The following is a 16,270-nucleotide window of genomic DNA, read 5'->3' on the forward strand; positions in this document are numbered from 1 at the left end:
TTTCTCTTGCAAGAAAGTGAAATTGACCTTGTCTTCTAAAGGAATCAGAAGATGTGATAGATCCCTTGAAGGTGGAGATTATGTCTTTTATGTTCCTTTATAATCCTCACAGCATTTGATCCAATTGGCTGTGAGGTACATAATAAATACTTGTTGAAATATTATTTGTAAGACACTGAAAACCAATTGAACCATAGTCATTTGAGATAAGAGGGTTATTCTTGTTTTTATCTCCTTTATGTTCTCAACCTCTGTAATGCTGTAGCATGTAAGATATTAAAGGCTATTTTTTTTAGCAGTGTTGTCCACATGAAAATTGAAAGTTCATCGTTCTTTTTGCTTTGTTTGTTTTTGTCTATTTTTTATAACATGCTGACCCATACCAATTAAACATCTCTTTTCTCAGATGGAGGCCAAAGTAAAGGGGACACTAAATTACCACGGAAATCTCAGTGACTTCCCAGCAAGCAAAGGAGATGACACACTCAGCTGGCTGATGGAATCTACCTGATGGGAAAGTACTCATGTGGTCATAGGGCTGCTGTTCTGTCGATGTTTACATTCTCTCGTCCCAAGCACTGTGGTGAGGAGGAAAAAGAAAAGAAAACATTACTTGAGTAAAGCCAGGTGCAGGAGGAAGAAATGCTTTCGTGCAAAGTTAGTGACCTTTGGTCTCTTCTTAAGAAAGACAGAGTTACCATATTAACTGACTTGAAAGAGACTCAGTTGTCAAACCCACAGAAGTACAAATTTTATTTTTCCCGGGGAAGGACGAAGGAAATTGAGGATTTGGGTAAACTCCATCCATCCTGGGGGTTGGATCTGAACACTTACAGACGTAATTGCATAATAAAAGGCAGTCTTTCTAGAATTAGGCCAATTTGTCAGGAGTAATGATCATGTCTATTTGAGTGGACTATGCAGCAAATTTGCCACAAAAAAATTGATGACCCCATGTCTGATACAGACAGTAGCTGAGTAAATACTGTACCCTCAAAAATCCTGAACAAACTTGAATCTTCTCCAGTGTGTAGCAACTCCCCATGTAAATCAGTGGACTACAGATGCTTCAGGAAAGTTATTTTAACACAGTGGTATATATTATTTAAATCACTGAGAGTTTTAAAGGTCAAGAAATTGAGCCTGTTGCTCTTAACAGACGAAACTTAGATGTCCCCTTTTTGTAAAAGGGTCAATTACATCTTGCATTCAGAAGCAGGTACTTAATTCTCTTCTTCAGGTGATTTGTGCATCTGGTATTGACTGGTTCTTATTCCCATTCTTGATGTTGAAATGTGACTGTGTTCACATTTTTGTCTTGAGAAATGGGGATCTTTGATGTAGGGCTGTGGCTTTGGTGCTCTTAGCCCTTGCAGGCCTACCAGTATGAACTGTAAATTTCCCCCTCAGTTTGCAACTTCTGTTTCTGTTCTTTTAGCTAGTGGTACTTCAGGCGATTATTAACTATTGATATAAACAGGTGTAAGTGTGTATGTACTACATGTGCTTCTTCATCAATCATTCAAATGGCATATATATATTTTTGGAATTTTTAAGATGGTATTTTAAAAGGAGGAATTACATTAGGATCATTATGTGTACAAGGGATTATTTTTATAACAATCACAGTGTATTTTTACTCCCTGTATCCAATGTAGTGAAATTGATTTGGAGCATTTGGGATCTTAAAGTTTTACTAATATTTACTCAGAGTATTGATATATGAGTAAGCCTGCAGATAATAAGATTCCTAATAGCATATTCAACAGAGGATGTTAAGGGAGAAATTTATGGTTCTGTTTGAATACATTTTATTTGATGTTTTTTGCCTCATCATTGTTCTAGTCTCTCTCTCTCCCTGTTTTTTAATTCTTCCTATTTAGGCTTCTGAATGTTTTCAAACTGTACCGAAGAATGGTGTAAGCTTGGTCCATTTATAGTGACAGACTGACCTAAAAAACAGAATTGGATTGGTAGTAGCAAGATTTCTTGTGTATATTTTCATTACAAATCACCCTATACTATTAAGTTTATTCAAATAAGAGTATTAACTGGGCTCTTTTTTCCTTTTATAAGCAAAAGTCCCAAATAGCCTATAGGGCTGTGGGTAAATTACCACAGATCTGTTCAGATCTGTAAGCCTATATTTTGACCTCAAAGTCACATTGGCTTGCTTCATAGCAAAAAAGTTAATAAATAACTGAAAACTTTAGTTCCAAGAACTTGTTACAGTAAGGGGAAAGGATTATTTCAAAGAAATCATTGATATAATTACTTGCCTCAAAGAATTTAGTTTACCAGTAAAACAAATAAGAATATTGTGTCAACCCTGGTAGATATTTTGGAAGGATATTGGGATGTTGCAGAGAGGTTTGACTTGAACTGAGTATGTTTGATTAAAGTTTGTTTCGTTTTTTAATTAGGGAAGCTTACCCAATTCTTGAGTTATTCCAATGTAGCATGCCTCTTGCTTTTACCTAATTTGGGGAAAAAAAGTCTTTGCTAATACTATATAGGAGTTTTCCTTTGGGAAGCTAGCCTTTGTGTTACTTCCCATACTAGGAGAGAAATCAGAGTGCATATTAATCTCTCTTCCTGCTGATAATTGTGCATGTATTCATCTGTGTGTGTATATACACATATATTTATTTATATATAAGTTCATTACTAGTGTAAGTCAAGGAATAACAATTTTAATTTCTAAAATCCATGAATTCTGAATCATGCCCTGTGAAGATTCCTGATGACTCTTTGTTGTCATTAGAGAAGAACAGGATTATCAGTTCTTCCCCCCAGTATCATTTTATAACTAACCTGTAAAAATATCTGAAGGCCCTTGGCTTTGAAAAGTCCACATATGTGGAGATTATGTTTTGTTCTGTTCAGTCTTGATTCCTTGAGGACTGCTGCCAGATCCCCACCTTACCACCCCACCACCACATTTTCACTAACTTATATCCATTTCAATCAAGACTACCCTTTTATGTTGTACAAATAAAACAAACATCCTTATATTTCTTATTAGATAAGTATGATCAGAGAGTTCCTACGTGTAAATACAAACCTATTTCTTTTCTAGATCATAACATTGAAAATGGTGTCCATACTTTATGGTCACCTGTCTTTACAGTTTTTCTTACTAAAAAGCAAACATATAAATTGGTTATTTTGTAGCACAGAGACTTGTGACTCATACTGTATTTTTGCACTTAAAAGTCAAATTATGTTATTTTTTAAAATGAATAATTGGAAAGGATATAGAGCAGTGTGTATTTCTGCAGAGCATTAGCAACATCCCAATGCAAAAATAATCAGCACACTTAATTATGTCCCACTCAGCGGGATTCTTGATTCAGGAAAATTAAGCTGTTTGTTTTCAACTGTCTTGTATCTTAAATTGCCTTCACTGATGTGTAAGCTATTACTGTACATACAAGTTAATCCTCAGTATTCACAAGCAATAATGGTTGGCAGAGTTGTCTTCAGAGACAGCAGTGCTGAGCCTCAGTTGGAGACTGGGAGCAAAGTGTCAAGCTCATTCAGAGCCTCCAAAATAAATACAAGCAATAATTCCATTATAAGTTGAGTATAATTCTCATATGCTTCTGAGATCAGAGGGTAAAAGAAATCATGATTTTAAAACAGCCTGAAGAAAAAGGTTTTGGGAAAAGAAGTGAGGTTAATATGAAGTCACAAAATCCTGATATTCTGAGGAAATCAAAGGATTGTGTTAGTACCTTCTTTCATGCCTACCACCCCTTTGATGGATGTTGTTAGCCCAAATTACATTTTTTTTATATCATAGAAGTTGGATAGGGTTTGTTATATCACCAAGGTAGGAGGAAGAACCGGGCACATACATGTTTGAATACTGTGGGTTTGACACCTGTTCGAGAACAACTTATTGGAAAAGATTTTTAACCCAGGATTTTTTTTTCCCAAAGCAGATCTAAATTGTTTACTACCCAGGGTTGGAAAGGGCAGACACCTCTAATCTTTCTCCTCTGGTTGCCCACTGCTACACCCCTTTCCACCTCTACTTGGTTCAAGACATTTTCTGAAAAGGAAATTCTACTGTTGTTCAAACTGCCATTGATTATGAGAACTCTGTGTCCCTTGGGATCATCTCTTAGAACTCCAGTTATCTATCATATTTGCTGCTACATTTGTAAAATGAACTTTGCCTGTATTGGTCTACTTTAACTGACAGTTCTTTATTTCTAGGAGGTTTTGTCATACAATTTGACCCATGTATAGAATTAGGACACTTTATTTTAGGGGTGTACCATAGAAGCACACTGGTCCCTGTATTCTTTTTATCATTGTATAGGTTTTGAGTTTGTTTGCTTTTTTTGTTCAATGGTGTTTGTTTTGTTTTAAATTAGAAAAGTGAGAAAAATCTATAATCAGGCCAAACTTGAGAACTTTCCCTGTGCTTCAGCACTATGGTTTCTGCTGACTTTATGTTCTCAAAAGGGGCACTGTTACTTTCTATTGTGCATGTATGATTGTTCTTTTGTTTTGTTTTTTGCTTTTGGGGGCTTTTGTTTTTGTAATAATGAAGCAGAAGAAAAATGCAGTAGTAGGTAAATGACTGATGACAAACATGTTATGCAATTTTATTTTATAAAATTTAAGGGAAAAAGTTTAATTCTCTGTAAATCATTTCTTAGCTCTGGTAAGATGCTTATATTACTCCTCTAAAACATGCTCAATTCAGGCCTTTGTCTTTGTTAAGTGCCTTTTTTTGCTTTGTTTTTTCCTCTTTTGAAACTGTTCTCAGATATCCTAAAATACAGGCTCATAATTCAGGGGATTCAGGAGGAAGAATCTCAAACTTGCCAATGTCATGTCATGCTGTAATATTCTTCCTTTTCTTTATATGTATATGGATATATGTGTAAGATACATACATACATATATATGTGTATATATATATGTATACATATGTAATATATATATAAACTAGTAGCTGCTGTACCATTGCATCCTTTCCAAACACTCCCCTTTCAACATTTGCAAAACTTCTGCCTTGTTTATTCCATTGCTTTTAGTCGATTCAAGTGGGTAGATTGGGAAATTGTCTTTTCACAAGATGCTATCTCTCCTTTTGAATATCTGTTTGTAGAAGTTAACAAAAAATATATATACTAAGTCAGTTATTACAAGAAAAATAGATTTAGTGGACTCATTGACTATTCCTAGATGTAACCCACTGTGCTGTGCCCTTCAAACTTGGCATGAGTAATACTGGAGAAAGCATTGGAAATAACAAGAGTCTTTTGTGGGTCCAGCTGATAAGGTGCACCATGGCAGGCAGGACTCGAGACGTGGAAGAACTAGCTAGAACCATGGCGTTATATCTGAGGATGTCTTGAAGGAAGTTAGCAACTTTGTCAACGTTACAAGTGCATCATATATTCTTCTGGGAAATGACTTTTGAAGAATTCATGTAGCTACATATCTGTCAAAAGGTTAATAAACTTAGAAGTAGAAAGACTTCAGATACTGAGGAAAACACTCATGTAACCTATAGCATTCTTGAGAGATCTTCAGTTTTCTTTTTATTCGCCAGATAATTAACATTTGGCTTAATCTGATTTGATGGTTATTTAGATTTCTCCCTTGAGCAAAATAACATAATGTTCAGTGTCTAAGATTTATCTGTTTCTTGTTGAAAACAGATGTGACTTATAAGGGAGACTAAGTTGAACCAATCCTCAAAACCCAGTACAAATATATCTAATAAGTGCCCCCTTTTAAATACATTTTAATTGGGAAGCGGAGATTGGTTGCCAAAAGGAGAAAGCAGAGGCTCCTGATAGCGTTACCTGCAGGCAAAAAAAAAGTTATCAGGTGGCCTCAGTTCAGTCGTAAGTGTTACTCTTGAATTAACTTGTTTAGGGGGAATGTCATTTAACCTTTGTGCCTCAGATTACCCATTAGAAAATTGGGTATAATAATATTCACCTACCTCCCAGGGATATCAGAGACTTTCAGAAATATTTTGAGTTTTTCTAAAATGTCCTATATAATTAAAAAAGTATTATCATCTTCCTGCAGAAGCTAAAAAATGTTTCCCTATGATGGATATAAAAAGCACCATATGATTTTTAAGTTAAAAAAAAATCACTGGAATTCTAATTTACATGCATATTTGTTATTTAAACATACATTTGTGGTGGGATAAAATGGTTAGTTTCAGGTTAATAACTGGGGAGGGGGAAAATAACACTAAGTTTCTTAGTTATAAATAGATTTTTTAGCCTTTTATGGTGTTATTACATGTGTGATTTTTGCCAAGATTGTGGAGCTAAAGCTAGGTAAAGTTTGGGTGATTGGTTATTGGAGTTGATAAATGATCCCGAAAGTTTTATCTGCCTCACTTTGCCATCTTCTCAATTTAATTTCCTTATATTACTTGTTTGGTGGTGGATAGCTAAGCTTTTAACTTTCTGAGAATGAGTGGGAGTCTCCTTATTCTTATAAATCAGAGATTGTGTACTATTTCTGTAACTCGGTTTATCTAGCTTTGCACTGATGGGAGCAAGCACTACACATAGTCAGATGGGTACACTTTTTAGCCGGTCTACCTTTGTAATATATGCTTCTTCAAACCGTGGAAGAGTTGGAGCCATCAATTGCTCAGGTTGTAGGAAAATGAGAGAGGGGAGGCAGGATTCCCTTTCTAGCTAGGGCAGGGGTGAGGAGGGCAGGGGTAGAAGGAAACATGTTTTGCCCAACTCTGAGGAGGAAATGAAGATCATTTTATCCCACCTTCCATCCCGGCATATTAAGTAGTAATAACGTAGACTTTTTCTTACATCATTTAAAACAACAACAGGAAAAAGCGGATACTGCCTTTTTAGTTATGGCTAAAAGCTGAGCAGCAATTGCTGGGGGTGTGTGTAGATTTAAATTGTAGAACATATTCAGGGTCAGGAAAGAGAATGTAGGGGATGAGGAACATATTATCCAACATAAGTGAGTCAGGAGAAAGCACCAGGCCCAAGCAGTGAAAGCATCTGGGTTAATTCCCAGAATTGGCCAAGGCCCATTTAATCTCTAGTGATAGGACATTTTTTTCTTAAAAATCACTTTTTGGTTTTTTGTTGCTTTTTCCAGATAAGGCCTTCGTAGCCTCTAAATATCAACTATGCAGATAAACATACTCTTTATTTTCTACATTTGCTCTTTTTTTCCCATTCTTCAAATAGCAGATGTTACGACTTCTACCCAAAGAAATATGGCATGAGGGTTTTGTTGAATGTGTGTTTGTTCCTCTAGGGAAAATTAACAGAATCATAAAATAGAGATATTTTGTGTGTTCATCTATCCTAAAATGTGAACCTTATATTCAAAAACTTAAGTACAGGTCCTTTCACTGGTGCAGAGCTGTAGTCAGAATCATGCAATGTCTTTAGGTTGTTATGATAAGATCATCCCAGTGTTGAATTCTTAGAAAGTTTTAGATTCTGTGGCACAGTATTCAGGTTTGTAGAGCTGAACAGGTGGTCAGACTCTAATTAAAAATAGCTTTGAATTGTTAATGTTGAGTTCTTCTTTCTTCGTTTCCTTTAGTCTTCGTTCCCCTTTCCTCCGCCTGAGCTCTGAAGTTAACCATTTCGTCAACCCGTTGCTGCAGTAGAATACAAATTCCATATTGTCGAGAGTCTGGGGAGGAAGGGTTACACTGCCTTTCCCCTCCTTTTCTCGCTCACTATGGCGGTCTATCCTGTGTCGCCAGTGAATTCAGAGGACGGACTACACACATATTCCAGGAGACTGTTTACCTCCCCACACAGACATGGCCCTTAGGATTTTAATCAGACTGCCTTTGAATAACTTGATACTAAATTACATTTTCCTCAGATACACTCAAAGTACTCTTTGCTTGAAAGTAGCTATTTGGAATCTTTATATAATTTCCTCATACTATAATACTTGTACTTCTCAATCTTTCCTGCATATTTCCATTTTATGGTAGGGTAGTCCTTAAATTTTGGACACTTTTCCAGACTGTTGCCCAAACAGGTCAAGAATACTTTCAGAAATCTCAGAGGTATAATCAAGGGGGTCTATATATCCAGGACTTAGAATCATCACTAGTGACCAGAATTTTTTTTCTCGTCTCCTTTATATTAAAAAATAGATTTCTTTACTGTATAATCTGGTAGCAGCTACATTTCATGGCTTCTTTTTGATACTTCTCAAGGTTATTCAAAAGAGATGCAGACCTTTGTTAGGGGCTCTTATTTTTCATAATATTCTGCCTTGCTTATTTTCATACTTCCCCTGCAATAAACCTATTCTGCAAAGGTCTGAGTCACACAGGCCGTATGAATCCTTAGTACCAATTTTATGTTCCTCAGAAAACTCTCTATACATTATTTGCTGCCATTTTGCTCATAATAATATAATTATATTTTATCTTAAATCTAGTCTTAAAATATTTTATAATAGAGCACTAATGGAAACCTAACTGAAATACAAACAAAATGACTATTACCCAAGATAACTTGGAAATGCTTCTGTTTTTGAAGTTAACAGCTCCATCTACCCTCTAAGCACATTTAGGAGTCAGCAGTAACCAAGACCAGCCAGGTGGTTTGTTTTTCTATGTGACAACTTGCCCTTACTATCTTGTATTTTCTGTCCTCGCAGGCATAAGCTTTCCTCATTTTTTGCTCATCTCGGCTGTTTGCAGGGATAGTGTGCCCTGTGCCAGCACGTTGGGTGTTCTTTCCTGTACCCAAAATTACCAAGGATTACCCCAGTTTTGGCTAGAGGCATTAAAAGAGAAGTTATTCTCAGTTGACAAAGGTTTTATTGTTTTATATAGCTAGTTGGAAAGTTAGCCAACTTTGGCCAACTTATAAAATCGCGATATGCCTACATAACTAATTATACATACCTTCTGAGACCTTCAGATAAGCAAAGGGCCCTTCCACCAGTGGAGTAGGTTCCTAACCCACAAATGATTTCCTGTGACCCGTGGCCGGCTTCCAGAGAAGGGGTTCAAGCTTTGCACTGTCCTGTTTTTGGCCGTTGTTGAAAAATTATGTTGTAGAAATTATCAAAAACATCAAGTTGTTCTTAAGAAGAATATGTAAATCTGGGGCTTGCCTTTGTGTTTTGCTCACTAAACACTGTCAGGCTTAAAAGAAGAGGAAAAGAAATTTCTGGCTGGTGAAAATTTTGTGCCCCAAATAATATGTTAATCAAACTCTACCAAGGGAACTCAGTGATGGGTGTTTTCTCTCTTTTATTACAAGCAAGAAAGTTTATTTATAGTTGTAAAAATTATTATGGGACTGCAGACCTATTTGCTGTAACTGATTGGAAATAAGGATTGTGATTTCTAGTCTGAGTAAGCACATACTTCTAACCCTTACGGTATGAGTTTTGATAAGGGAAAGACTTTTGTTTGGTAACAGAAGGAGAAACAGGACTTATTTGTCCAGTGAATGTTCACTCTGTAGAGGAACTTCTTCCAGTTTCACATCTTCCTCTCACTGTACCCACCTCCACGCTTGATATAGATGCCAACAGGTTTCACAACCAACCTTGAAGGAAGGAGCCTAAGTAATAGCTGCTCCTCTGGGTGTAAGGCACTGATTACTGTATTGCATTTGTTTATAGGGAGGTGTGTTTTTGCTAATTTGAAGGGATATACTGTATTTTAAATAAGTGTATGACTTAATATTTTGGGATTTTTTTTTCCTCCTTTAAAACTGGACCTGAACACAGCTTTGAGTTGATATTTGTAATAATCTCAGGACCTGAAAGATTGTAGCATTTAGTGTGTCTTAAAAATTATGTACTGTACCAGCCATGGATTTTTGTAAATATACCTGTTTCCCTTTTTTGTATTATTTTAGTAAAAAAATAATAAATTTAAATAAAAGGGGGTGGTGATGACATGTGAATGGGTGTGGGTGTGTATGTGTGTGTGTTTGTATAAGGCTCTTTTGAGACGAACTGGTGCTTGTTTAATTTCCGGCTCTAATCAGAGCAGGAATATGGACAAACTGCTGCTACTGACCCCTGCACTGAGCCCAGGTATTTCCATTTATCTCTCCCAGTGGCGGAGGGAATACGAGCTGCCAGGAAACGACTAAGAAGTTAAATTCTTCTTCCCTCTGCCATCTTGTCTTTGCATTCTCAGTTCTGCACATCCTTAGACCTTTAATGGTAAAGCTTTCCAAACTTTGGGTGGTTTGCTGGTCTCTGGTTTTCAGAGAGCTCTTGTCACTATTTTCTAAGAAGAAAGAAGGACAGGTAAATTTTTTTAACCAAAAAAAATCACACATTTCATAAAACCCTGATGAATTTTGCATCTGTGAGAGGGCTTAAACATTCCTAAATACGGATCTGTGAATTTAGTAAATTAACTCCGTGGACATACTCCTTCAGTGCAGGGATTTTTTTATTTTTATTTTTTTTTTAATTTTTTTATTTTTTTGCAACAGCCTTGCTCATATTCCAAGTGTAGCTAGCAAACCCCTGTTTTAAAGCAGGAGCCTTATTTGATTCAGTGTAGCTGTTTCCTGTCTATCCTTTGTGACAGGGCCTTTTACATGAGTGTTTTTTCTTTTTGTATGTGTTACGTGTTTGTTGTATTAAATAAAGAGGAATGTACATATTATTCTCGTGTCTGTTGTATTATTGGGCTAACTTGGATTCTGCTATCTCATTCTTTCAGTAGTGGTTGAGTATCTGTTGTCTGTATTGCATTGTGTTAGGCGCTATGGGATACAGAAGCAAAGGACACAGTCCCCACCCTCAATATGTTGACAAACAGTTTGCAATCACATGACAAGTTAAAAGATAACAATTGAAAATTTTTCACAAAGATGTGGTCCATTGCCACTTGACATTTGAGTTCAGAGCAGGGGAGAAATTGGACTGGAGGGATCTGGGGAGACTTTGTCAAGTGGATGGCACTTGAGCTGGGCTTCCAAGGATAGGTGGGATTTGGCTAAGAAAAAGGAAAAGGGAATGTCCTGAGTCAGGAGTTCCTGGAGTCAGGAAGAAGCAGGAAGTAGACCAGGCTGGTGTGAGGTGTTCATTGGGATTCATAGACGAAGCCAGATTGTGGGAGTCCTGGAATGCAGGCTCAACTGGTGTCTTTCTTCGGGTTATGGGTGTGTGTGTGTGTGTGTGTGTGTGTGTGTGTGTGTATGCAACCAGGGTCAAGGCTTGAAATGTAGATATGGAAATAACCTGCAGAAGTGATCATGTTTTAAAGCCTTACGTGTAGAGGACTTCTTATAGGAAAAGTATCATTAAGAGAAGAGAAAGGAAAGAATTCAACCTTAGAAATCCAGGTAGAGAGTGGGAAAAGGATGAAGAGACAGAAAGGAACTTGGCAGAGAAAGTGAACAGTTTGTCATTTATAAGCGTATATTTATATATGCATAGAAAATATAGAAAAGGACATACCCCCCAAAGCATAAAGAGGAGTGGTATGAGCTTTTTATTTTTCCTTTTACTTAAGTGTATTTTCAGTGCATTGTCATTAAGACGAAGAAATTTTAAAAGGCATGGTCTTGGGGCCGGCCCCGTGGCTTAGCGGTTAAGTGTGTGCCCTCCGCTGCTGGCGGCCCGGGTTCAGATCCCAGGCGCGCACCGACACACCACTCGTCAGGCCATGCTGTGGCGGCGTCCCATATAAAGTGGAGAAAGATGGGCACGGATGTTAGCTCAGGGCCAGTCTTCCTCAGCAAAAAAAATAAAAATAAAAAAAATAAAAGGCATGGTCCTCATGCCTGGGGGACGAGGGAGGCTGCAAGTGCTTTTACTAAAAAATTAACGTTTAAGGACAGTTTTGGCAAAAGTGTGTTCTTGGGAGTAATAGCCCCTCAGGAAATCTGTGGTTAAATAACTTGACTACACTTAACTATGTTGTCACCATTTGTAAGTGTATATTAACATATTAAAGGTGCCATTGTTAAATAAGATTTTTTTAAACTCATAATTTCCCCAAGCTTATTTGACTATGGAACGCTTTTTTTCATGTAACTCCAGTTAACATTAAATTATATAAGGCATGTAAAGCACTTAGCACAATGACATGTAGTAAGCGCTAGGAATGTTAGCTTTTATTATCATTCATACCAGTTCTGTTTTATTATTTATTCTGTATTTTAAAAAAATAAAAGTTTTTAAGAAGAAAAAAAATGGCCCAAGGAGTTAAGGATTTCAGAATAAATAAATAGAGCCAAGAAGTAAGCAGGTAGAGAAATGCAACCAGTTCTCTAGAGTTGAATGAGGTCATGTGTCCAGAAGGTGAGGTTGTTCAAGGGAGTAAAGAAAAATATATGAAGCAGGAAGTTTATGTTTTACACTCGTCGACGTTGGTAAGAAATCGTCTCAGACCTGAGCCTTGGCACAGGAAAAGTGTCTGTGGCTCGTTACGAAAAGTGTGCGTGGGGCAGCAACTATGGATGGAGTTTGAAGGCAAAGTTAACAAATTGGTGAAGGAGATACTTTGCCTTTACAGACTTATTCTAAGGGGAAAATGGACTTATACAAAGGTTTCTGTACAAGGATGTTCATCTCAGTGTTGCTCATAACAGTAAAAGTTTGAAACAATCTAATGCCATGTTAGAGGGAATTGGTTGTGTAAATTAAAATAGTAAATAAAAATTTTTAAAAATAAGAAATGACCAAGGTGTCCGTGTATTAAATGAAAGGGCAGTTATAAGTGTAAATGCACATAGGCACAAAAATATACAGGAAGTCGTACACTCCCAAATATAAATAGTACTGTATGAGCGCTTTTTCTTTATTCTTTTACTTAAATGTGTTTTCAGTGAACATGGATAACATGAGTAAGTTTGTTTTTTTTTAAGAACAAATAGGTGGACTTGGTTGAAGAAAGGGAGAAAGAGATGGGAAGGAGACTCTTCTTGTCTCATCACTGAGAGAAGGGAAAAGAATTTATTTCTTCCAATCAGATCCTACTATTGGATCTGGCTTGGAGGGAAGACACAATGAACTGCTTGATTTGAAATAAAGATTTTTTCCGAAAAGATTATCCTGGCACGGTTAAAAAGAAAAAGTACCAAGTACATGGGTATACAGTGGGTGCGGAGCAGCTGTCCTACCCGTGGTCCCCATTTTCCTTCCCCAGAGCAACCAATGCTACCAACTTCTCCAGTTATAAGCATAAATATGTATCTGACTTTTTAACATCAATTTAGCATACATGTCTGCTGTACTGCACCTAGCATTTTTTTCAATTATGTTGGAGATTATTCTACATCTGTACATAGAGGTCTGCTGGTTCTTTTTGACAGCTCATAGTATTCCATAGTGTGGTATAATTTATTGTATCCATTCTTTATTGATGGGCATTTAGATTACTATCTCAGGTCAAACTGTAATATCCTTTATGTATTTGCAGTTGGGGTAAGCCTATCAAGTGGACAGTCAAAAGTCCTTTTTGGCGTGTATAATAATGATCTAGTACTCTAGATTTGAAAGTCAGTGTCCGACCTGCGACATCACTTCATATCCATGTAAAGCTTTCAGAAATACTTGAGAAAATAAGTCTTTTTAAAAGAATTTTGAAAATTGGAAATAAAAGCAGAAGAGCTGATTCTGGGTGCACCAAGGTTTGGGTTACATTGCAAGTGAGATCATGAGCCTTTAGAAGGACAGTGACAACTCCTCTGGTGCAGGTGTATTCTGTTATGTCATGAGTGTCCGTACCTCAAAAACAATTGCTGTCCCTCATCCGTATGTGCCTTGATGTGGCTTGTTTTTTCTGTCTCTGTGTATATGTACCTCTTCTGTGTCCCTGTGTCGGTCCCTTCCCATTTCCCCACTATCTTTTTTCTAGTAGGGTGGCATAGCGTGAAGGAGAACAGGCTGACATAAGACAGACTTGGGTTCACAAGTCCCCACCATGGGGCTCTGGCGCTTTAGATAAGATGCTTAGCTCCTTTCACCCTGTCACTCATTTCCACCTTTGTAACAGCCAGTGGCGGGGTTTGTTGTTGAACTAGAGACAAGGTATGGAAAGCACCTAGCATAGTGCCTAGCACATAAGAAAAGCTAATAAATGGTGGCTACTATTATTCTTTCTCTTTTCTGCCTTTCTTCTTCTTAAATTCATGCTTCCTCTTGCTCTCTTAATTTTCCAAAATATGGAAGTGAAGCCACAGTGTTTTTAAAAAAATCTTTTTTGTTTTTTTAATATTTAAAGTACAGGAATGGATAAATATCAGTTAGAATTCTTTCATTGCAAATGTCAAATCCCTGGCTTAAAAAATGAAGAGAAACTGCTCTAAAAAATAAAGTCTGTTAAACAAGACAGCAAAGGGAATCTTTTGGTTCATATAACTGAATAGTCTAGAGGTAAACCTGGTTTAGGTGAATCTTTATCCAGTGATTCCATGTCACCAAGGGCCAGCCCTCCCTCCGCTCTGCTCTGGCATTCAAAGTGTCAGGTTCCACAGGTAGCCCCCTGACAGCTTCAGGCTCCCCTTTCATAGCCAAATGGCTGCTGCAGTTCCAAATGATATGTGAGTGTGTGTTGTACAAAGTTTATTTTTGCTTTATTATACCTCAGATACAAAGCAATGCATTAATCATGTGCCTCAGTTCGTGGCACGTGGTCGTCATCACTCAGTACAAGAACTCAGTTCCTCATTTTGTTATAAATTAGGTTTCTCCTTTCCTCCTTAGTCCTTACTCCCCTCTGTCCCACAGACACCCACTGTTACTTTTTTGATGTGTGCCCCTTGTTATATATTCATCCTTCTAAAATACAAATTGTTATTTTGTGTGTATGCAATTTTAATTTATACTAATATTCCCATGCTATAAATCTTGCTGTTTCCTACTTTTCTCACTTTCTTAGATTTATCTTGCTTTATGTTGCTATATGTACATCCTGTGTGTTGCTTCTTATCGCTGCGTAGTATTCCACATGTGCATCCTCCACATTTTACATACCCGTCCCCCTACAGGTGATACCTATGTTGCCTCCAATTTCTTCTTACCACAAGAAAGGCTATAGTTAGTCTTCTGTGAATTGCCTGTTCATCTGTGCTCATTATTCAATTGCATTTTCATCTTTTTTGTTGTAGATAATAATCTCTTATCAGTTTTAGATGTGTCGGATATTTTAGTCTGTCACCTGTCTTTTATGTTGTCTATGGCATCCTTTATTGAAGAGAAATCCTTACTTTTGACAGTCAAATCGATCTTTTTGTCTTACATTTATGTTTTGAGGGGTTTGTTATGAAATATTCCCTACCCCTAGGTCACAAAGATATCCTCCTACATTTTCTTCTAGTAGCTTTATGATTTTACCTTTCACTTTTTCATTTATAATCTGTCTGTTGTCCATCTTTGTGTATTGTGTAAAGCAGGGATCCAGCTTTATTTTTCTGCATTTAGTAAGCCAGTTTTCCCAGCACCATCTAGTGAGTCTCCCCTTAATTTTTCGTACCATTTTTATCATATGTCAATTTCTCACATATGCAAGGGTCTATTTCTGAGCTCTATTCTGTTTCATTGTTCTTTTTATCTCTGCACCAATATCCTACTGTTTTTTCGTTACTGTGGACTTATCATATGCCTTAATATCTAGTAAGGAGAGTCTCCCTCTTTGCTCTTCTATGTTGACTCAGCTAATTGTGGAGTTTTATCTTCCTATATAAATTTTAGAATAAAATCTTCAAGTTCCATTACAAAATCCAGCTGAAATATTTGTTAGGATTGAATTTAATTTGTAGAGGAGTTTAGGAAGAATAAGTCTTTGCTCTGTTAAGTTACCTCATTCATAATATATCTCTTCATTTATTCAAATCCTCTTTTATGTCTTCTAATATAATGTGTTCGTTTTCCCTGTAAAGTTATTATTCACGTATTGATTTCTAGGTACTTTATAGTGTTTGCTTTTATGAATGCTATATTATTCTCTATTATGTTTTCTAGTGTTTTTTGCTGGTATCAAGGAATGCTGTTGATTTTGTATCCAGCAACTTTATTAAACTCTCTTATTCTAATAACTCATCTGATTATTTTATTAGCTTTTCAGTGGAGATGATTCATATAATCTACAGATAATGACAGTTTAATCTCCTCTCCCAATTCTTTCACTTTTTGTGTCTTGTTTTATCTTAGAGCATTAGACTGGTCCTTTAATGCTATGTTAGACAGTAGTGGCGAAAGTATTTTAATGGGAAAATATCTAAATGTTCTCTGTTAAGCATGGTGTTTATTGTAGATTTTTGATATATAGTTTTTATGA

General features: G+C 36.6%; 1 protein-coding gene across 2 annotated transcripts in view; it reads left to right on the forward strand.

Annotated features, from left to right (window-relative positions):
- Positions 1-10,648, forward strand: part of UBN2 (ubinuclein 2) — a 74,629-nt gene extending 63,981 nt beyond the window's left edge. For both annotated transcript variants that reach the window (XM_014787709.2, XM_014787708.2), the window contains exon 17: positions 407-10,648. In XM_014787709.2, the coding sequence (XP_014643195.1) occupies positions 407-456 (50 nt within the window). In that variant the 3' untranslated portion in view covers positions 457-10,648. The remainder of the gene's footprint in view (positions 1-406) is intronic.
- Positions 10,649-16,270: the final 5,622 nt, after the last annotated feature.

This window comes from Ceratotherium simum, chromosome 1 (genome assembly GCF_057802395.1).
Source record: "Ceratotherium simum simum isolate JZ-2026a chromosome 1, ASM5780239v1, whole genome shotgun sequence".
NCBI classification, from domain to species: Eukaryota; Metazoa; Chordata; class Mammalia; order Perissodactyla; family Rhinocerotidae; genus Ceratotherium; species Ceratotherium simum.